The following is an 18,964-nucleotide window of genomic DNA, read 5'->3' as shown; positions in this document are numbered from 1 at the left end:
TCCACTCAGGTTGAATATTTTGTAGAGCAAGTAAAAGATATAATTGAAGTTAATTCTTGCAAAATAAGAAGGGGGTGCTATATTTAAAAAGTAAATTGACAGGAACTGCACTCAAATATATTTTGGAAACACCTGATTTACGCTATTCTGATTCAGTAGAAAAAATAACTGATGCTTTGTTGACATTTTTCAAGCCGGTCACAAATATTTATTCTATGAAAGATTTTCATGCCCTTTGCATGGAAGAATCAGAGTCAATTTTGAATTTGGCTCATAGAATAAAATTAATTACCACTAATGTTTTCAAAATTAAAAATCCAGAATTCCAGAATGAGATAATGTTGCAGAAATTGCTATCCACTATCCCTTCAGACTTTAGATCCAAAATTTTGGAGTTGAACATAAAGTCTTTTGATTCAGCTGTAAACAAAATTGAACAATTGCAACAATTAGAACGAGATGTTCAGTCTTATGACCAACCTCAATTTTCTGATGAACAGGTAGTAGCTCTTAACAAAAAAATCGTGTTTTTAGAAGAGCAGTTAAAAAATGTTGAAAATCTCAATGCAAATTCACAAATGAACTCTGATGATTGTTTACCTAGAAAAAAGTTGTTTACCTCTGTGGATGATTTGTCTGATGTTGATGAAATTCCTTTAAAGCGTTCTGATCAAAATGGTGTGTTTCATGGGAAACAAAAATTTTGTAATGATAGAGAAAGTGCTAAAATCATTTGTAATTTTTGTGGTAAATTGGGGCATGTTCAATCAAAGTGTTTTCAATTTTTGAAACAATTTAATAACAATGTGAGATTTCAAAATAAGTCGTTGTCGAGAAATTTTAATAATGCAAATGCTAGATTTGATAATTTGTATCGGAGAAGAAATGAACGTTTTCCTTTGCATGAAAATAAGGAGAATAGTCAGGTTAATTTTTTGAGTTATTCAGAAATTCTTAAAAATAAGGTGACATATAATGATGTGGGAACTCAATTTTCTCCAATTAAAAGTGTTCAGTGTTCGCAGACTGTTCGCGTTGACACAATTCAAAATTCTGTCCCACTGACATCAGAGAATTCGTGCCAAATGCAAAATCAGACACCAATGGTAAATTTTGAACATCATGTTCCAAATAGAAGTCTGTCGGTACAAAATCCAGAGCCCAGATTTCAGTTCCCACAACCTATTCATAACACTGTTGAATTGTTACCAAATTACAATTGTAATTTCATACCTAACAATATTCCCATGGTTAATAATTCATATTCAGGTGGAGGTAATTCTTCATTACTTCAACCAGTTGTTGAACACAGAGCAAATTTTGCTAACCAAAATGTTGTTAATGGACAAAATTTTTTGAACTCTAATGAAAATACACAAAATGTCCATAATGGTAATAATGCTGGTTACAATGTACACAATCAGGTTTTTCCACCTCCTCCTGGTTTTAACTTGTCATTTTTGCCTGCAAATAATGCTGTGATGTCACAACCACCTGTTTTCGACAATTTAATGCCTTTTCATCAAAATTTAAATGTGATGGGCAATAATCCTGTTAATCGTAGTGCTTTTGTATCTGATGTGACTCGCTCTAGTGGTTATAGTTGCTCGAAACCTGTTAGAAAGTCTACCGGTGTCATTAAATTGGGTAAAACTCTTGCAACTCAAACTTCTCCTGTGAAAAATAATTCCTCATTGTCGGTTGAAGCTAAGGAATTTATTCCTGCTGCTCTGGTAAATGTAAGATTACAAAGTTCACATCATGAGGACTTGTCAAATAAGTTACCATTGGTCAAAGTTCAAATTTCTAATTTGTTTTTTCCTTTTTTAATTGATTCTGGAGCTAGTCTTAGCATTTTGAGTGATGATGTTGTCCAGAAAATTAAACAAATTGTCAAAATCAAAAATTTAGGAAGAAGAATAACTGTATCCACTGTGAATTCCAGTGTAGATTTTATTTCATGTGTAGAATTCTCATTTAAAATTCAAAGTAATTTCTTTCGTCATTCTTTCTACACTATGAATATCAGAGATAATTCTCCATTTGTGGGAATTCTTGGTTATGATTTCTTAACTAAACATAACATGTATATTCTCCCTAAAGAGAATGTATTATTTTATGACGGTAACAAATTTCCTTTGTTGAGGAGCCCTCATGAACTTGACAACAATGTGAACGTGTGTAATAATTGTAGTGCTTACACATCTCCCACTTTGGAAGCAATGAATAGAGTTCAGGTTTTTTCTAAACAATTTGTTGAACCAAAACAAACTGCTCTCATTAAAGTTTTTGCTCATGGGAAGTTAGACAACAAATCACATTTTTTGTTTACAATTTGTGATTCGGTAAATTCAGTTAAAATTGAAGACTCAATAATTGCTATTGATGAGGACTCGAATGGGCAGTTGTGCAAAAAAAATTCTTTTTATCTATACGTTGAGAACAATTCTTCTCAAAAAGTTCATCTCAATAAAAACATGACTTTGGGGCATTTGAGTCAAATTGACCATATTCAGGAGATTGAGAATAAAAATAATGAGCATTCACTGAACTTTATTCAGGCGTCTAATGAAGTTGTGCAACTCAGGGAAAAAGAATTTAACTTGGAAAATTTTAATGTGGCTCATTTAAAGGATAATCAACTGTCTGACATGCAAAATCTGCTGAAAGGAAATACACAGTGTTTTTCAAGTTCTTTGAACTCTCTCGGTCATTCAGACAGAATCAGAGTTGATTTTCAATTTACTCATGATTATCCAATTAAGGCGCTTCCTTTTCCCATACCTCAGAGTCTTCAAGAAGAAGCTAAAAATCAATTAAATCAATTACAAGAGGCTGGCGTGATTTCTAGGAATTTATCTAACTATGGTTGCCCCTGTCTCCTGGTGAAGAAAAAAGATGACGGATCAGGTGTACAAAAGTACAGATTGGCCTTAGACTTAAGACTTTTAAATGCCATAATTGTTCATTCATCTTACCCGCTTCCGAAGATCCATTCCCTGATCAACTCATTGTCAGAATACAAATATTTTTCAACTTTGGACTTACATGCTGCCTATCATCAAATTGATTTACCAGAAGAGTACCGAGACAAATTTTCCTTCACTACACCTTGGGGTACATATGCTTTTCACAGAATTCCTTTTGGCGTGGCCAGTGGAGCGAGCATACAACAACATTATTCTGACACTGTTTGTGAACAAACAAACATGGATGGAATTTTTAGTTATCAAGATGATTTGATCGTTGGTTCCAGAACCTTTGACGAGATGAAGGCTAAGCTTCAGAAACTGTTTTCAGTCCTTAAAGACTTTAACTTGACTCTGTCACCCAAAAAATGTCATTTTTTCATGGACAAAATAGATTACCTGGGATTCCAGATTTCTCAACATAAAGTCTTGCCAATCTCGTCAAATATTGTGAAAATTACTTCCTTTCCTCCGCCAAAAACAAAGAAGCAGCTGAAGCGCTTCATTGGTATTTGCTCATATTACAGAACACTCATATACAAATTTTCTGATTTGATTCATCCATTGAATCAGTTGACCCATCCTAAAGCAGTTTTTAAATGGACAGATGAAGTAAATGAATGTTTTCAAAAATTGCAAGAAGTGTTTTTCAAAAATCCATATATTGTTCAACCGAATTGGAATGAGAAATTCTATGTGAACACAGATGCAAGTGGACTGGCAATAAGTGGTGTGCTCTTGCAAAAGAGGGAAGGTTTGTTTATCCCAATTTCTTTCTTCTCGAAATTGCTTTCTCCAGCAGAAACAAGGTATCCTGCTATAAAGCTAGAATTGATGGCAATTGTGAAGACTCTCGAAGCATTCAAGTCATACATATTTAATCGCCACATCTTTTTATTGTGTGATGCCAAAAGTCTGAAATTTTACAGTAAAAACTCGTCTCCTGCATCTTTAACTACTCGGTGGCTAATGACTTTATCTGAGTACAATTATTCCTTCTTACATTTGGCTGGTGAAAAAAATTTATTTGCTGACATGCTCTCTCGCACAGACCTTACAAATCATCAAGTTGATATAGTATCAGATCCTTCTTTGTTGCGTGATAATCGAATTAACCCTGTGGTTGACACAACTTTCGATAAGGAGGAAGTTTTACCGGAAATTGTTGAATTGTATGAGGATAATACTGGGAATTGTGTAAACACTGATGGGGCTGATCAAAATGTAAATTTTGTTGATAATGTACAGAATTCTGGTACACTTTTACAACATTGTGTTAATGTGTTGAGTTTAATTGATGTTGGAGAAAAGGAGAAAGATCCTTTGTTGGAAGTAACTCAGTCGACAATTTTAAAAGAGCAGTTAAAAGATCCTAAATTATCTGTCATTTATAATAATATTCTTAATAGAGTTGCTCTTGAAAAACATAACAAATTTTGTATCCATCCTGAAACTTTGGTTTTAATGATGTGCAAAAGTAATTCATCTAATGATGATCAGGAAAATTTGAAAATTGTCATTCCTGACTCTTTAAAAGCTAAAGTTTTAAGTATTGCTCATCATTCACATCTTGGCATAAATAAGACGTATGCATTCTTAACTAAAAATGTTTATTGGGAGAGAATGTATGTTGATTGTTTAAATTACTGTGCTAGTTGTACTAAGTGCATTCAGGCAAAGCCTCATCGTATAAACAAAGCACCCTTTCAGGAAACTTTTTCACCTGTTAAATGTAATCAATTGGTGACACTCGACATTGTTGGACCTTTTAGCAACAACAAATACATCTTAACTGTCATTGATGCCTTTTCGAGACACTTAGAGTTGTATATTTTGAATAATATAACTGCTGTGTCAGTTGCTAAATCTTTCTTTAAATACGTCACTTTGTTTGGCAGACCTGAATTAGTTTTGACAGATCTTGGTCGTCAGTTCAATTGTGAACTGTTTGCTAAATTTAATCAGCTTTTTAATATACAATTAAGGCATACAACGTCGGCAAATGCCCAGGCTAACACTCTGAGTGAAAGGGTGAACTTGTCCATTAAAACTTCAATTAAAGCTTTGTTAGCTTCTGGTCTTGATTTTGATTATGCTGTTGACGTTCATAAAGCCTGTTATAACGCGTCCACACATTCAACTACTGAATTCTCTCCTAATCTTGTTCACTTCGGTCGGGAGTTGTCTTTGATCACAGACATTGTCAATTTCAATATTAATCCATCTTTGGATTCCGCTTTTGAATTGCACAAGCTTTTAGCGCAACTTCAATTTGTGTATCGTGAAGTCTACCGGAATTCTGTAACTAAAAAGTTGGCACAAAATCAAAGTCATAATGAAAATTGTAAACCTTGTAATATTCAAGCTGGTCATCTTGTGTACTTGAAGTCAAAAAACAAGTACAAACCTTCATATGATGGCCCATATTTTGTTAAAAAAGTGATCTCACCCGTATTGCGTCTTATTCAGGAATTGAATAACAAGCAGGCACCATTGAAGAAAATACATGTAAACCGTTTGGTGAAGTTCCAAAAAAGACAATCACATTTGGGTGGTGAACAATTTGGGAATAAGAACAATGATGTTGGGAGACCGGAATCTCCTATCCCATTTCAGGTACCTGTGAATGCTGATGTGGTTCCTGCTGTGAGACCCCAGAGCCCTGATGCTTCCGCCGGACCGTCTTCGGTTCCTGATGCCGTTTCTGTGCCTGACATCCAGAATGATGTCGGAGTTTCTGTTCCCCAGCATGATCCTGTGCCGGTGCAACAGACCAGATCCCCATACCAGCTTCGGCGACGTTGAGTAGCTGGATGTGCGCTGCCGCCGCTGTGTCCCTGTGGCTCCTTCTGCTGACCGTGATAGTGATTGGGCCTCTGAAATAATAGTGCTTAATGATCCTGTCTCTATTTACCGAGTGCCATGAAGGGACCTCTGATTTGGGCAAGTGTTCCTGATGATGAAGTGATCTCATCAATAGGTGGTAGTGCCTCCAGAAATTCAGTGATACGTGTTTAAATATTTTTTTTTAGTGTATGTGCAATGGCGACTGGAACTTTTTGCAAGTAACGCGCATGAAGAAGTTGTCTTCTACAAGAAACATGGACCTTGGGGTGCTTCTTCCAAGATGAAATGCTGTCAAGTATCTTGTATATATTTTTCTTTCTTGACAAATTTTTGATTGAAAATTTTGATGTTTGCTTTTGAATTTTTTTTTAATGATGATGGATGTTGTGCATATGCGTTCCCTTTGGCTTGTGGTTGAAATTTGGAATTGTCTTTGTCACACAATTCTAGTTTTTCTCTTTTGACAAAAGTAAATGTTGAGTGATGAAAAGTGAATTTTTTTTGAGTTTGATGCATAACATAAAATATGCTTGTGAATGAATAGCCAAATTTTTTTTGATGATTGTCTATTGAAGTTAAAAATTCACGTGAAGGGCATTTGATCTCACTCAACTTGCATACCGCTTTGGTTTTTTTTGCTTGTGACCCATCTGACGTTTTGCTGAAAAAAAAATGGCAGGTTTTTGAAAAAAAATGTTTTGTGTATTACCTTTTGAAAGCAAAATTTTGGAGAGATTTTTTTTATTTGAATTTGAAATATATTTTGGTATGCTTTTGAATAATCGGTCACATGTCTTTGAAAGCATTTAAATAATTGGAAAGTGAGTTTAGATTGAAGAATTTTGAAACTTGCTCTTGATATTTTATATGTGAAATACCTTTTATTTGTAAATATGAGTTCCTCTGTTGTCACGTTTGTTTGCCCTTTTTTGCAGGTTGACTGATTGAAATGAATTGCTGAATGTGAAAGGTTCATTTGATGGTGCTCTTTGGTTTGGTTGAGCCCTGTTGAAATTGGTGATCACCTACTTCTTTTGTCCCGTTTTCCCCATTTTGGTTTGGTGTTGTAGAGGTACATTTTTGGCTATCTAAATTTGTTCAGATCTGATTCCTCTTTTCACTTCGACCTCAAAATTTCACACATTTGGAATTTTTTTTTTACAAAAATGTGTTGTTGTAATGTGAAGGAAAAATCTTCCTTCGTACCTCATTCAAAATTGTAACCTTCTTGGAGTACCAATTGAATGATGTGTGACAACTTGAAATGAATGATTTGAATGAAGGGCATTCTGTGTCAACATGTACATATTCTTTCTTTGTGGAATTCCATGTTCTGTGAAGTGAATTTGAGAGCATGCAATTTTTTTTGAGATGATTGAAAATCTAACATCTCCTCTGATCAGAGCTAATTCATGTGTGATTTTTTTTCCGTTTTAATGAATGCTGCAGTTGCCATGTGTACACATTTTTGATTTTCGGATTCACTAGTGATTGTAAATATTGCAGAATTTGATATATGGCCATTTTGTATATTTTTTTGGTACCAATGAAAAGTTTTTGGTGCATTTTGAGAAGTGAAAAATTTTTTTGATTGAGATTTTTAATGCACCCATGTTCTGTGTTAGCTGAAACACTGTATGTATAAAGAGAATTGCATCTGAGTAATTTGATTGTATGATGTGTAAAGTTTGAAAAAATTGAAGAAAAGTTTCAATTGATGCAATGCCAAAATCTTTCAATTTGATGCAAGTTTTTTTTTTGAAAATGAAAAATTTTGAATTTGATATTGTGAAATGACATGTAAAAAAATTTAATGCATCAAATGTTTGTTGTGAAATGCCAATTTGAAAATTTTGAATATCCTTGTATATATGGAGATGAATGAAAGTGAAAAATTATATTGCTGATCAGTATACTTTTGGCATGTTTTGGCCTTTTTGGAAAACCTTTGAAAGAGAGTTTTTTTTAATTGAAAATTTTTGGCCATTTTGCTCTCTTTTTGTGTTTGGCATTTGAAAATTTGAATCGTTTGACATGCTTGATGCCATTGTATATAGTTGATTTTGAAAATTTTGGCAATTTTAAGAAAAAAAACAAAGTTTTTTTTGTTGATGCTCTTTTGGGAAGTTTTTGAGGCTCAATCGGAAGTGTTAAAATTTTGAGCAGCACGTGCCAATTTATTTTTTTTGTTTGCAAATTAGAGCTTTCGTACATAATTGTTTGCCCTGTGTTGTGCCTTCTTTGAGCATTTTGATGATTACGTGGCTTGAGTAGAATTTCGATGCACAATTTTTTTTTCTGACAACCTCTTGAACATTTTTTTGCGATTACACCTGTTGTGAAAGGCTTCTTTACAGCTTCTGATGTGTGCATGTGCCTATTTGTACTAGTTGTACCTGACGATTTTTTTTTCTCTTCTCCTGTTTGACCAATTTTTTTTTTTTTTTTTTTTCAAAACTTTGTCGAAAGGGGGAAATGTGGTGTAATCCACATTGGATTCCCTTATTTTTTTCGTTTGTTTCGATTTCGCGCAGGAGATTTCCTCAGAGCGAACTTTTGATCTAACCCGGTCTGTGATTTTAGAAAAGTGATGACGTCAGAGCAGACGGTTATTTCGTGCGTGGCGCCAGTGTCTTTTTCCCTGCGATCATAGGCTGCCGAATATAGTAATGCTTTGTTTAAGAGTTTTGATTTGTGCATTTCGATCACCCGTTTTGTTATCGGTGTAACGGACTTTTTCGCTTGCCACGTAATTTGCTCGCATATTTCGGGAGTATATAATTTTCCTCCGTGCTGTGTTGACGTGCGCGGGGCTTGTTTGTTTTTTTAGCGGATGTGCCGTTTCCCGCTATGTCTGGCCAAACTTCCCGATTTTGAGCCGGGGATGTTCATTATGTCCCCAACCTGCCTGCATGTGTGTGCTTGATGTTTTTGGATGTTAGTTCGCATATTATGTTGGCCTAAATTGGAATTGATAATGTATTATCATTGTGTGCTGATGATGTTTCGTCCCAGTGCTGCCGACCGGGCATCGCACGGCTTGTGTGCCAATTTTTGGGACATCATTCAACTTGGTGAAAATAAACTTCCTTATTTACCATTCTAAACTTTTGTGTGGACTTTTCATGTTTGGATTTCAGCGGGCCTGCGAGGCGAGATCACATGATGGGTGAGACACTTCCAATTTATTTCTGTAATTACGTAACTTAAAAGTGCCAACCTTAGTTATCTTTAAAAGTGCTTGACCTGTATGATGATGTCATGTGTGTCTGATTGTCCCCGTCATATAATTCTCACACTTACGAGTTGTACGCTTCATTGGTCAAGGGGTTCTTGCGATTGTCGTGGTTGCAAGACTCCGGCTTGGGTTCAATGCACCCACTATACGATACGGTTGCCTTTCCAATTAATTTCCCCCCTCACCTTGGGGGATCTACACGACAACGTCATTCACCCAACAACCAATCAGGGGCGACCTTTAAAGGAACATAAGTACATACAGGCATGCATCTGGTTCGATTTTAATAGTGTAAATTTCAGATTTTAGTGTTTAAAACGTGCTCAACTATTGGAAGTGAGTGGTCAACTATTGGTGAAAACTCCCTTTTTAACTTCTATTCGAAATAAGCTGAAAAATAGTAAGTAAAACAGAAAAATGATAAACAACCATTGATCCTGATAGTTTTACAAACACATAGAAAATTTTTCAATTTTTTTCCAGCTTTTTCCCTGTGAAATTAAATAAAGCTTGTAGAAATTTCCTCTGAATGGTCAACTACTGGCCAATCAACCTACTGAAGAGGAAGATAAACTTTTTGGCAACTTTTGGCAAAAGCAAAACGATTGTTCTTATGACTTGATGACGAATTTTTAAAAAATAATTATTACATTAACTTATAATAGCTGTGCTATTAAAAATTTTCGTCCTTAAAAAATATTTTTTCCTTTGTAATTTTTTTGAAACAATTTTCAAGAAAATGATCTGTAAGCTCATTTACAGGGTAAACTAAATGTATCTAGTTTTTTCTTCTAAGCTAAACTTTTTAAGCAGAAGAAACACATGAATTTTCTTATCCAGTTAAATAAAAGATGAAACATGAATTACGAATCTAATTTTTTTTGTCTTCTTAACAGCCTGTAGCAAGATACAACTTTTGTTTGTGTGTAAAAAAGGAGTAAAATAGGACAGTGATTTACATTGATGTAATACTCATGTTGCAAAAATAAAGTATTTTAATGAAGTTAAATTAAAAGTTACTGAGAACTTTGAAAATTTTATGGAATTATCTATTAAAATTTTCAACTGCACAAAACTTTTATTCCCCTCCATCCCCCCCTTATAATTATTTTTTCTACATCTAAAACTCATGAGATAGCTCTCATCTTATTATTTATCTAACAGCACAATGGTAGTTTGTTAATATGTAATGATATGTTTATTTAAAATATTGTATAAGAATAAACTATAATATAAAATGTCGAGGCTTATTAGAAAAAAAAATTTTACTTTGTGCCTGCAAATGAACAGTAGCTAATGCAAATATTATTTCCGAGGTCTTTACCATGTCCTGATGAAAACCAGTTTTTCCCCCATAAAAACTGTATCCTGCCTCCTGTCTGATATTTGTGGTCATAAAATAATAATGACTCTTTCCAAAATCAAAAGCTGCCAAAATCAATATCTGACCAGGGAGCCAATCGAATAGTATGATAATGGTATATTTTTTTATATAAGTAGCATTTGAAAGAGCACAGTGTAACATGTTTTTGTTGCATAAATCATTTTCCTCATTCCCTTGTTATTGAAATATGAAGTCTTAATGTTGGGTGAGTTTAAGAAAAGTTGCCAAATTTAGCTATAAGGGAAGGTTCTTGAAACTTTTCAGAATGTCTATATATTGCATGTTAAGGAAGCTACAGAGACTTTAAGTTTCTATTTCCATGAAATAATTAAATAGTTAAATTTCATGACTGTTTTTAAAATGTCACCTAAATTTAAGACCTTACATCTTGAGAACAGGGAGAGCAAAGGCAAATGATTCATGCTTGAAAAAATATGTTTCACTCTGCCCTTTTAATTTCTACTTTAAAATTTGTTCTGTTATTGCATTGACTTATATTGTTTTGTGGTGAACATCAAAATGTATCTTTTTTTAGCTTATCTTTGAGTCTAACACTAAAAACATTCATTTCTAATACAATATATATTTTTTTAAAGTGAATAAAGTGCATTTGTTTCTTTAGTTTCAAATTTGTATATTTGTTAAACATGTTCTTGTTCATACACACAACTGGATTGTATTTTTGGTTTATATAGATGTAAGAAATTATATGCTCCACGTGGTTACATTCGTAACACTTGACAGGGATCCCAAGATTAATAACTTGGGATCTCCATAATTGCGTAATGGGGCTTTCCGCGATTGCCTTCTGCGCAAATGCATGAGAGCGCCTGAGTTCATATAGCTATAGGCAGCTATGAAGGCATGACTGCCAAAAAAAATCTCCTGACCGAATAGCGGGATAAATTTGGATATCTCTTGACCGCTATTCGGGATAAAGGGCAAATTGGCTGCCCATCATGTATACTGTTTCCGTATATAGAAAATAAATTAGTTTGTGTGTGTTGTGAATGAACGTAGTCTCTTCATTTCTCTCCCTCTCCAGAAGTTGATACATGGGAAATGTGACAAAGAAGAAGGGGCGAAAATCCTCTTCAATAGATGTTGAAATATTAAATTGATCTGAAACGTTGATTAGGGTGTTTGCGATAGGGTTGGAATCTAGAAATCAGGGAATACAGCAGGTCTAGTTAACTTAGGCTAATGTCATAAAATCTTGTGAGTAGCACAAGTCAAGGTTTTCTTTTCTTTATTTTCATTGCCCATTCAAAATTTTGTTTGCTATGTCAACTATAATATTAATTGTTCCAACAGTTCTTAAAATTTCTGCTCAACAATTTTTTCATTGCCATTTGCATATTTTTTCTGCTTTAAAAAATCCATTAAATATCACATCTTATTTCTTGATATTTTTTAGCTGGTATGTATAAAATTGCAGCTTCCTCTTAATTTACAAAAATGTTTGTACTACTTAAAAAATCACAATATTCTTGGGAGTGGGGTGGCAGGTTTGAGATGCAGGTATGTGGACTTTGATAAAAAGTAATGAATATGTTTAGTGCAATATACCTTTCAAATCAAATTATTGTTGTGAGTCTGAAGAACTTTATGAATAGGAAACTTTTTTGGGAATTGAGGAGGTAAAAAAATATATATATATATTACATAATTTACCGTTTCTTCAAAGCAAAATTGTACAGGTAAATGTACATTATCAGCAGTTAGTAGAATTTATAAAGATGTGACATTACTGAATAAAATATGAAAATCATTTTAAACTAAGATTTTCCCAAGTTTACTGGCATTGGAAAATCAAAGTTTCATTTGTATTATCTCTTTGTCACAGTATTGTTGATACCTAAAAACAGAGAAGGATTATCATAAATCACACAAAAAGTTAATTCAATTGATCCAAAATTTTCTTTAAACCTTAGACCTACAGTTATAAAGATGAATCTCATTGGCCAGAGATTGTGTATAGTTTATTTTTAATTTTCTAAATAACATTTGAAACTATTTAAGAGAAGAAATATACTAACTAAAAATTGTTGTCGCTTCAAAGAGAGTCGTAATATTGAACATAACAGGCTGCATGCGACAACTTCACAATCTGTAGGTTCCGCACCACTGTTTTAATAGTTGAAAAGAAAAATGACAAAGAATGAGCTTGAAAAGGAATCAACTAGGATGAAAAAATATAGATTTGCAGATTTGTTGAAATAGCAAAAATATTAATGAGTTTTAAAAAAATGGAAGTTTTGCTCTATATCAATTAAAGAGGATACGGAAAAGCTAGAAAGCTGCTGTAAGCAAGACATTATGGAAGTGAATTTTGAACAGAATTTAATATTTGTAGAAGTTGGTCAATTGCAAAAACTTGTAACTGCACATCTTTGAAAGTGAAAAGATCAAATTTTAAAAAGATAACTTCAGGTGTTCTCTGGCTACTTAATATAAATTAGGTATAAAAATTATTATTTGTCTTTTTTTTATAAAGTTTTTAATTACCCCTAAAATTTTAATACAATTTTGCCAAAGAGTTCCTAAAATTCCCCTAAAGTTTTGAAAAGTCTACTGAGACCCCTGATTATTATAAAAATAATATATCAGGGAAATTAACTTTAGAGCTGCAAATAGATAGCAGAGGTGGGGGAAAAACGTGATTACATCAGATAGGGTTATCAGCTTTAATATTATCACCACTTAGCATCTGGCGTTAAAACATTTCATGACTTGATTAGAAAATATTCCCATCATTGTACCAGCTTGACAATATTTGCATTTTTATGGTGCGATGTTTGAACGTTATTTTGGGAGAAAGTTACATGGGTTTGAATTATCGATGCTAACAAGGATGATTAACGTTTTTATTCAGAATTTTTATACTTGATGATGCCTTCAATTCGAAAAATGCAATCTGTTTACAAAGGATACGATAATCTTATTTTATTAATTTTTCTTGCCAACTCCCCTTTATTACGGCGGCAAATAAATGAATATTCTCTTTATTTCTGATACAACGCTTATTTCAAGTTTTTAAAGCAAAATTCCATTTTCTCTTTTGAGTCAAAATCTGAAATGCTGAATCGATGGTTTATTTTATTTTTGCTTCACTTGCTTCGATAGGTTTTAATGATATGTTTATCATAGGCCTCTAAAGTGCAATTCTAAAGTAATTTTTAAAAAGATTTTTCTTTCATAAGCCATTTTTAATACTTTTGATGGTCTCACTTTGAGAACTGCGATCTCTTTGCCTCCTCTTTTGGAGTCAGAATTTTTGATATTTAATACACTTTGTTAAGAGGCAAATAAAATCTCTTTTTATTTTTAATAAATCACAAAATTGATAAGTTCTAAATAAAATTCCATGGTCTTTAAAAAGTTAAATGCTAAACCCCTACCTGAGTCTTATTTATTTATTTATTTTTTTTTGTTTCAATTATTTTAAATACTTTTACATCTCACATTTCTAGTATAATTTAACATGATATATAGATATATAGAGTGATATATAAATATTGCAGGGGTGCCCACCCCCCTAAGGGCAAGGCCCCATCCCTGCTTAAAATCACAGAGACTCCCCAAAAGCAACAGCCCCCCAAATTTTAGACAAATACCCCTCAAAACAACCCCCTCTAAAAATTTCAATGGGGCAGTCGGCACCATGACTCCCCTCCCCCAGGTGGGCACCCCTGGATATTGATACTTGAAGGGGGCCCATCTCCCAGAGAGTGATGCCCCCCCCCTAAATACTAGGAAAACCCTCAAGAATTATCTTTTCAACAGAAAAGAGGAAAAACATGTGACTGAAAGTTTCAATGATGCAGTTTGTGCCATCTCGAAAGGTTGAAATTTTTGTTTTTACAAAATATTTCACCAAAAATTTTTGATTTTTCACACAATTATTTAATTTTTCTTAAAATTATTTGATTTTTCACAAAAAGTCTTCCTTTCATATTCCAGTTAAAGGAGATGCAAGTTCCTATGCTTCTGAAGATTTTTTAAAAATCAATCTTTCTGATGCTGAAATTGCTTCACCAAAATATGTCTGGATTTTGGATATGCACTCAGAGGTAAACTTTATAGTCAATTTGTTTGAAAACCTAATCTCAATTAGCTACTAAATTTCAAAAATGTAATAATATAATTTTCATTGTTTGCTCAATCTATTTTTGTGGGTGTGACACTTTTATGTATATATTTGCCCTTCAATCCTGGAATTCTTAACTTTGCCTTCTAATTTTAATATATTTGAATACAAGTAACCTTCATTCATACAGTAATTAAACTTTCTAAAAAAATAGTACTTAAAAAATAATTTGTACTTGTTGTGGGGGCCGGGACGCTCCCGCGTCCTGGCCGCCAAGAGAACCAAACGTCAGCAGCCAACAAAAGCAAATTCACTGATAAGAAAGATAAAAGAAAAAAGCGACTAAGGAACAGTTTACACGACAGAACAAGTTGGGTTTTTTTTTATTTTTCACACCTCTGTATCTCAGCCCCATGAAGACCTCCGGAGTTGATTTTTGGTATAATCAATCTCTAGTGGCCCCTGACAACATAAACCATAATGCAATCCCCAGGACAATCAGGGGGAGGAGGAATTCAAGTTAGAAAATCGCTGTTCAAAAAGTTTTCGCTTTCTTTGACAGGGCTACAGCCCAGATGAAAAGACCAATCAAGCTGAAATTTTGCATACACATTCCTTGTGCCCTACTGATGTGCCTTTTGTACCATTTGACCCCCCTCCCACCTCGTTTTTTACCCCCCCCCCCCCCCAAATGTACCTTCCCGGGGTCCTGTCACAGCACCCGGGAGGCTATGGTAATGATTTTTGGTATACATATTCTTGGGGGGTCATTGAGTACATATACGAAAGTTCAACCCCCAGAGACATCATAGGCTAGAGTAATTAAAGTTTTAAAATCACTAATTTCCCTTAAACTGTTATGTACTTACTCTCAGCTCATAGGGTTTGTAAATTTCTGACTGCAACTGCAAGGTTAGAACAGATCTAACAGTTGTCTTAGGACATGAAATTCAATCAAGACTAAAACAGATCTAATAGTTGCAACTTGACTTTAAATCACGGATATCTCAAATTTGTCACAGCGACTGCTCATGCGCGTGGACTTAGCTCATTGGGCTTTCTGTTTTAAGATTCCATGTTGTTTGTTAGCTCATTGGGCTTTCTGTTTTAAGATTCCATGTTGTTTGTTTATATTTAAGCAGAAAAACAAATTAATGAATGAGATTAGACTGCTGTCCCCCCCCCCCCCCACCCACCCCAAGTTTTGCCGATACAAAATTTCCTTCCCCCTGTTTTTCAGTTTCGATATATTTAAGGGCGGAAATATTTTAAATATCAGTTGCGAAACTGGGGTTAAACCATTGGAATATTTTGCGTGACATATTAAATGAAACTATAAACGCATATGAATATGATACATCTTACTTTATAATTGAAAGCGAAAAACAGCCCTTTTTTTTTGGTTTGCTTATTTTCTAAATTAATGCATTTTTCACAAACATAGCACATTATGAATTGAAAATATATGAAATACGTGTGTGGATATCCATGTTTTGCAACAATTTGTTAATAGACAAAATTTTTGCAATTAATTTAATCAAGACTTTTAAAGAGCTAAGTCCGCGTGCATCATGCGCAGTCGCTGTGGAAAATTTGGGACACCCGCCATTAGTCGTCGCGTACAGTTGTATAGCTCTCTGACACTTTCAAATTTAAAATATTTAATGGCATAGTTTTTTTTTTTTTTTGCTTGGTAATAACTCGTGTTATTTCGTCTTTTAATGAACTTATGAACAAAACTAGGCATTAAACAAGACAAAGACCTCCATCAAAAGAAAGATCCCGAGTAGCATCAACTCATCGGCCGATGATCGGCCGTTCATCGAAATCCGATCAAACTTTGATCGGTCGATGATCGGATTCCGATGAGTTTTCATCGGAAATTGCTCCAATATGTCTCATCGGCAATAGTAGAATCCGATCATCGGAATCCGATGAATTTTGCTCCCTATACCGATGAGATTTGGAGCAATATACGAGCAGTGCTGTTCCAAGGCGATGAATTTTGGATAAAAATACGATGAGATTTGGAGCAATATAAGAGCAGTGCTGTTCCGAGGCAATGAATTTTGGATGAAAATACGATGAAATTTGGAGCAATATACGAGCAGTGCTGTCGTTCCGAGGCGATGAATTTAGGATGAAAATACGATGAGAAGTAGTAACAACTACGATATAGGGACAAGCAAGGAGGAAAAAAAAATAACAGTGGAAAAAAACTTGCAGGAGGGGTATTTTCGGATGACGTCATTTGGGAATTACTTAATATATATTATCTTTTTAATAACTTTTTTAATTAATTTCTAATTTAACAACTTTGGATGAGCGTGATTCATGAGTTCAATCTTAACCGCTCTAGCCGGGAATCGAACCCTAGTCCTCTGGAATACGAGATTCATATGCTAACCACTAGACAAGTTATGCTCGCCCCATGGCGGAAAATAATGTATTAATTGGAAAATCATTTGTGGCGCCATCTATCGGGTGGCAAGGCCATGACAGATTTCTGAACGGAAAGTGAGAATTTTATTCAGTGAATATACTTATGGCGCCAGCTAGTGAAGAGTTGGAGTCGGTAATTTTGGGAGTCAGGAGTGGAATTGTTTTGGAGATAGAGAGAAATCATTCAAGAGCCGGAGTCTCATTTTGTTCGCAATTCCAGTGAGGTAATCGGCGTTGGAATCGTGGAGTTAAAGTTGAATTGATTTTGCAGCAAATTGAAGTAAACCCTTCCAAAATCCAGGAGTCGCATTCGGAGTCAAAGTCTCAGTCATTTTTCCTCCGGTTCTCAAACTTGAATGTTGATTTGTATAGCCTTACGTTTGATCAATAGTCGGATATTCGAATAATAAAATTTATCCTATTTTAACAGTTGGGAGATTTTCAAAAAATTTAGATTGGGAAAATTTTTATCGGAAAATTTAAACGACCTACTTTTTTTAAGATGAAATGTAACTCGGCAAAATTTCATCGGAAAATTTGATCGTTACGATCTCTTTGTCCGATGAAATGTAGCTCAGCAAATTTTCATCGGAAAATTTGATCGTTAAGATCTCTTTTTGCGATGAAATGTAGCTTAGCAAAATTTCATCGGAAAACTTGATCGTTACGATTTCGTTTTTCGATGAAATTTCGCTCGGAAAATTTGATCGTTACGATCTCTTTTTCCGATGAAATGCAGCTCGGCAAATTTTCATCGGAAAATTTGATCGTTACGATCTCTTTTTCCGATGAAATGCAGCTCGGCAAATTTTCATCGGAAAATTTGATCGTAACGATATAGTTTTCCGATAAAAAACAGCTCATCGAAAACCGTTCTCGGATTCTGATCGCAACGATATCAGCGTGCATTACGCGATGAGTTTAGGAGGAGTCGATGATCGGCCGAGCAAAATCCGATGAGTTAATGCTACCTGGGATAAGTCTCCAAACAATTGAAATTATCCCATAAAAAGTAAAAAATTTAAAACGTAAATACGATGTTTTTTCTTAAAAGGTAAATACGATTTAAGAAAAAAAGACATAAAAGAGAAAGTGAAAAGCTAGATTAAAATAGCCCGCAAGCTGTAAAACATTTAAAAAAACCTTCATGAAAATGTTGAATAATCCGTCAAATAAAGAAACTAATAGAATTTATTGCAAAGTTGTAAAATACTCAAAAACAATATAATTTAAAATATAGTACTTTATTATCCAAGAAGTTTTCTATGCAACAGAGAGGATACAAGGATTGCAATAATATTTAAACAGCCCAGTTCTCGCAAAACGAGCATGGAATCTAAATGGTCAGAAAATAACTTGACTTAAAATTAGGCTTGCCATTATTGTTCCTTAAAAACACAAAACAGGGTTGTTTCAGTTGAACATTTTCTGACTTGAAGTTATCAATTCTAAAAATGCAGACAAAGTAATAATATCAATGCAAAAAGATGTGATATCTCATCAAAAACAACCCTGTTGTAAAAATTTCCCCACTAAGAAAACCTTTAACTTTTCGGCACAAAAAGAAGGCCTTCATCCTAAACCCCAAAACCCTCAACCTTAAAAAGTTACGATATCTAGTTTGCCCGCCAAGTATCTGCCAAACTATCATCCTCCCTGTTCTCCTCTTTCATCACATCTACTTCTGTTACAACCTCCTCCCACCTTCAACTCTTCAGAAATATGGATAGATCCTTTAAATTGTTTATCCTGTTTGGCGGGAAGCTTTTTGCTCACAAAGCAACCACTTCACTTTGAAAAACTTTTCGTCATATCATAACTTTTTAAGGCTGAGGGTTTTGGGGTTTAGGATGAAGGCCTTCTTTTTGTGCGGAAAAGTTAAAGGTTTTCTTGGCGGGGAAATTTTTACAACAGTGTTGTTTTTGATGAGATAAAAAATACATGCTTTCTCTTTTCATTATACCTCCAAATTTTGGTGAAATATGATGATGGAC

General features: G+C 34.2%; 1 protein-coding gene across 1 annotated transcript in view; it reads left to right on the top strand.

The window, feature by feature from the left end:
• Nucleotides 1–18,964, top strand: part of LOC129231529 (spermatogenesis-defective protein 39 homolog) — a 120,957-nt gene that overhangs the window by 25,479 nt on the left and 76,514 nt on the right. The window contains exon 4 of the mRNA XM_054865870.1: nt 14,402–14,511. Within this exon, the coding sequence (XP_054721845.1) occupies nt 14,402–14,511 (110 nt within the window). The remainder of the gene's footprint in view (nt 1–14,401; nt 14,512–18,964) is intronic.

The sequence above is a fragment of the Uloborus diversus genome, chromosome 10 (genome assembly GCF_026930045.1).
Source record: "Uloborus diversus isolate 005 chromosome 10, Udiv.v.3.1, whole genome shotgun sequence".
NCBI lineage: Eukaryota > Metazoa > Arthropoda > Arachnida > Araneae > Uloboridae > Uloborus > Uloborus diversus.
The sequence above is the reverse complement of the archived record's forward strand: the minus strand, read 5'-3'. Positions and strand labels throughout refer to the sequence as shown.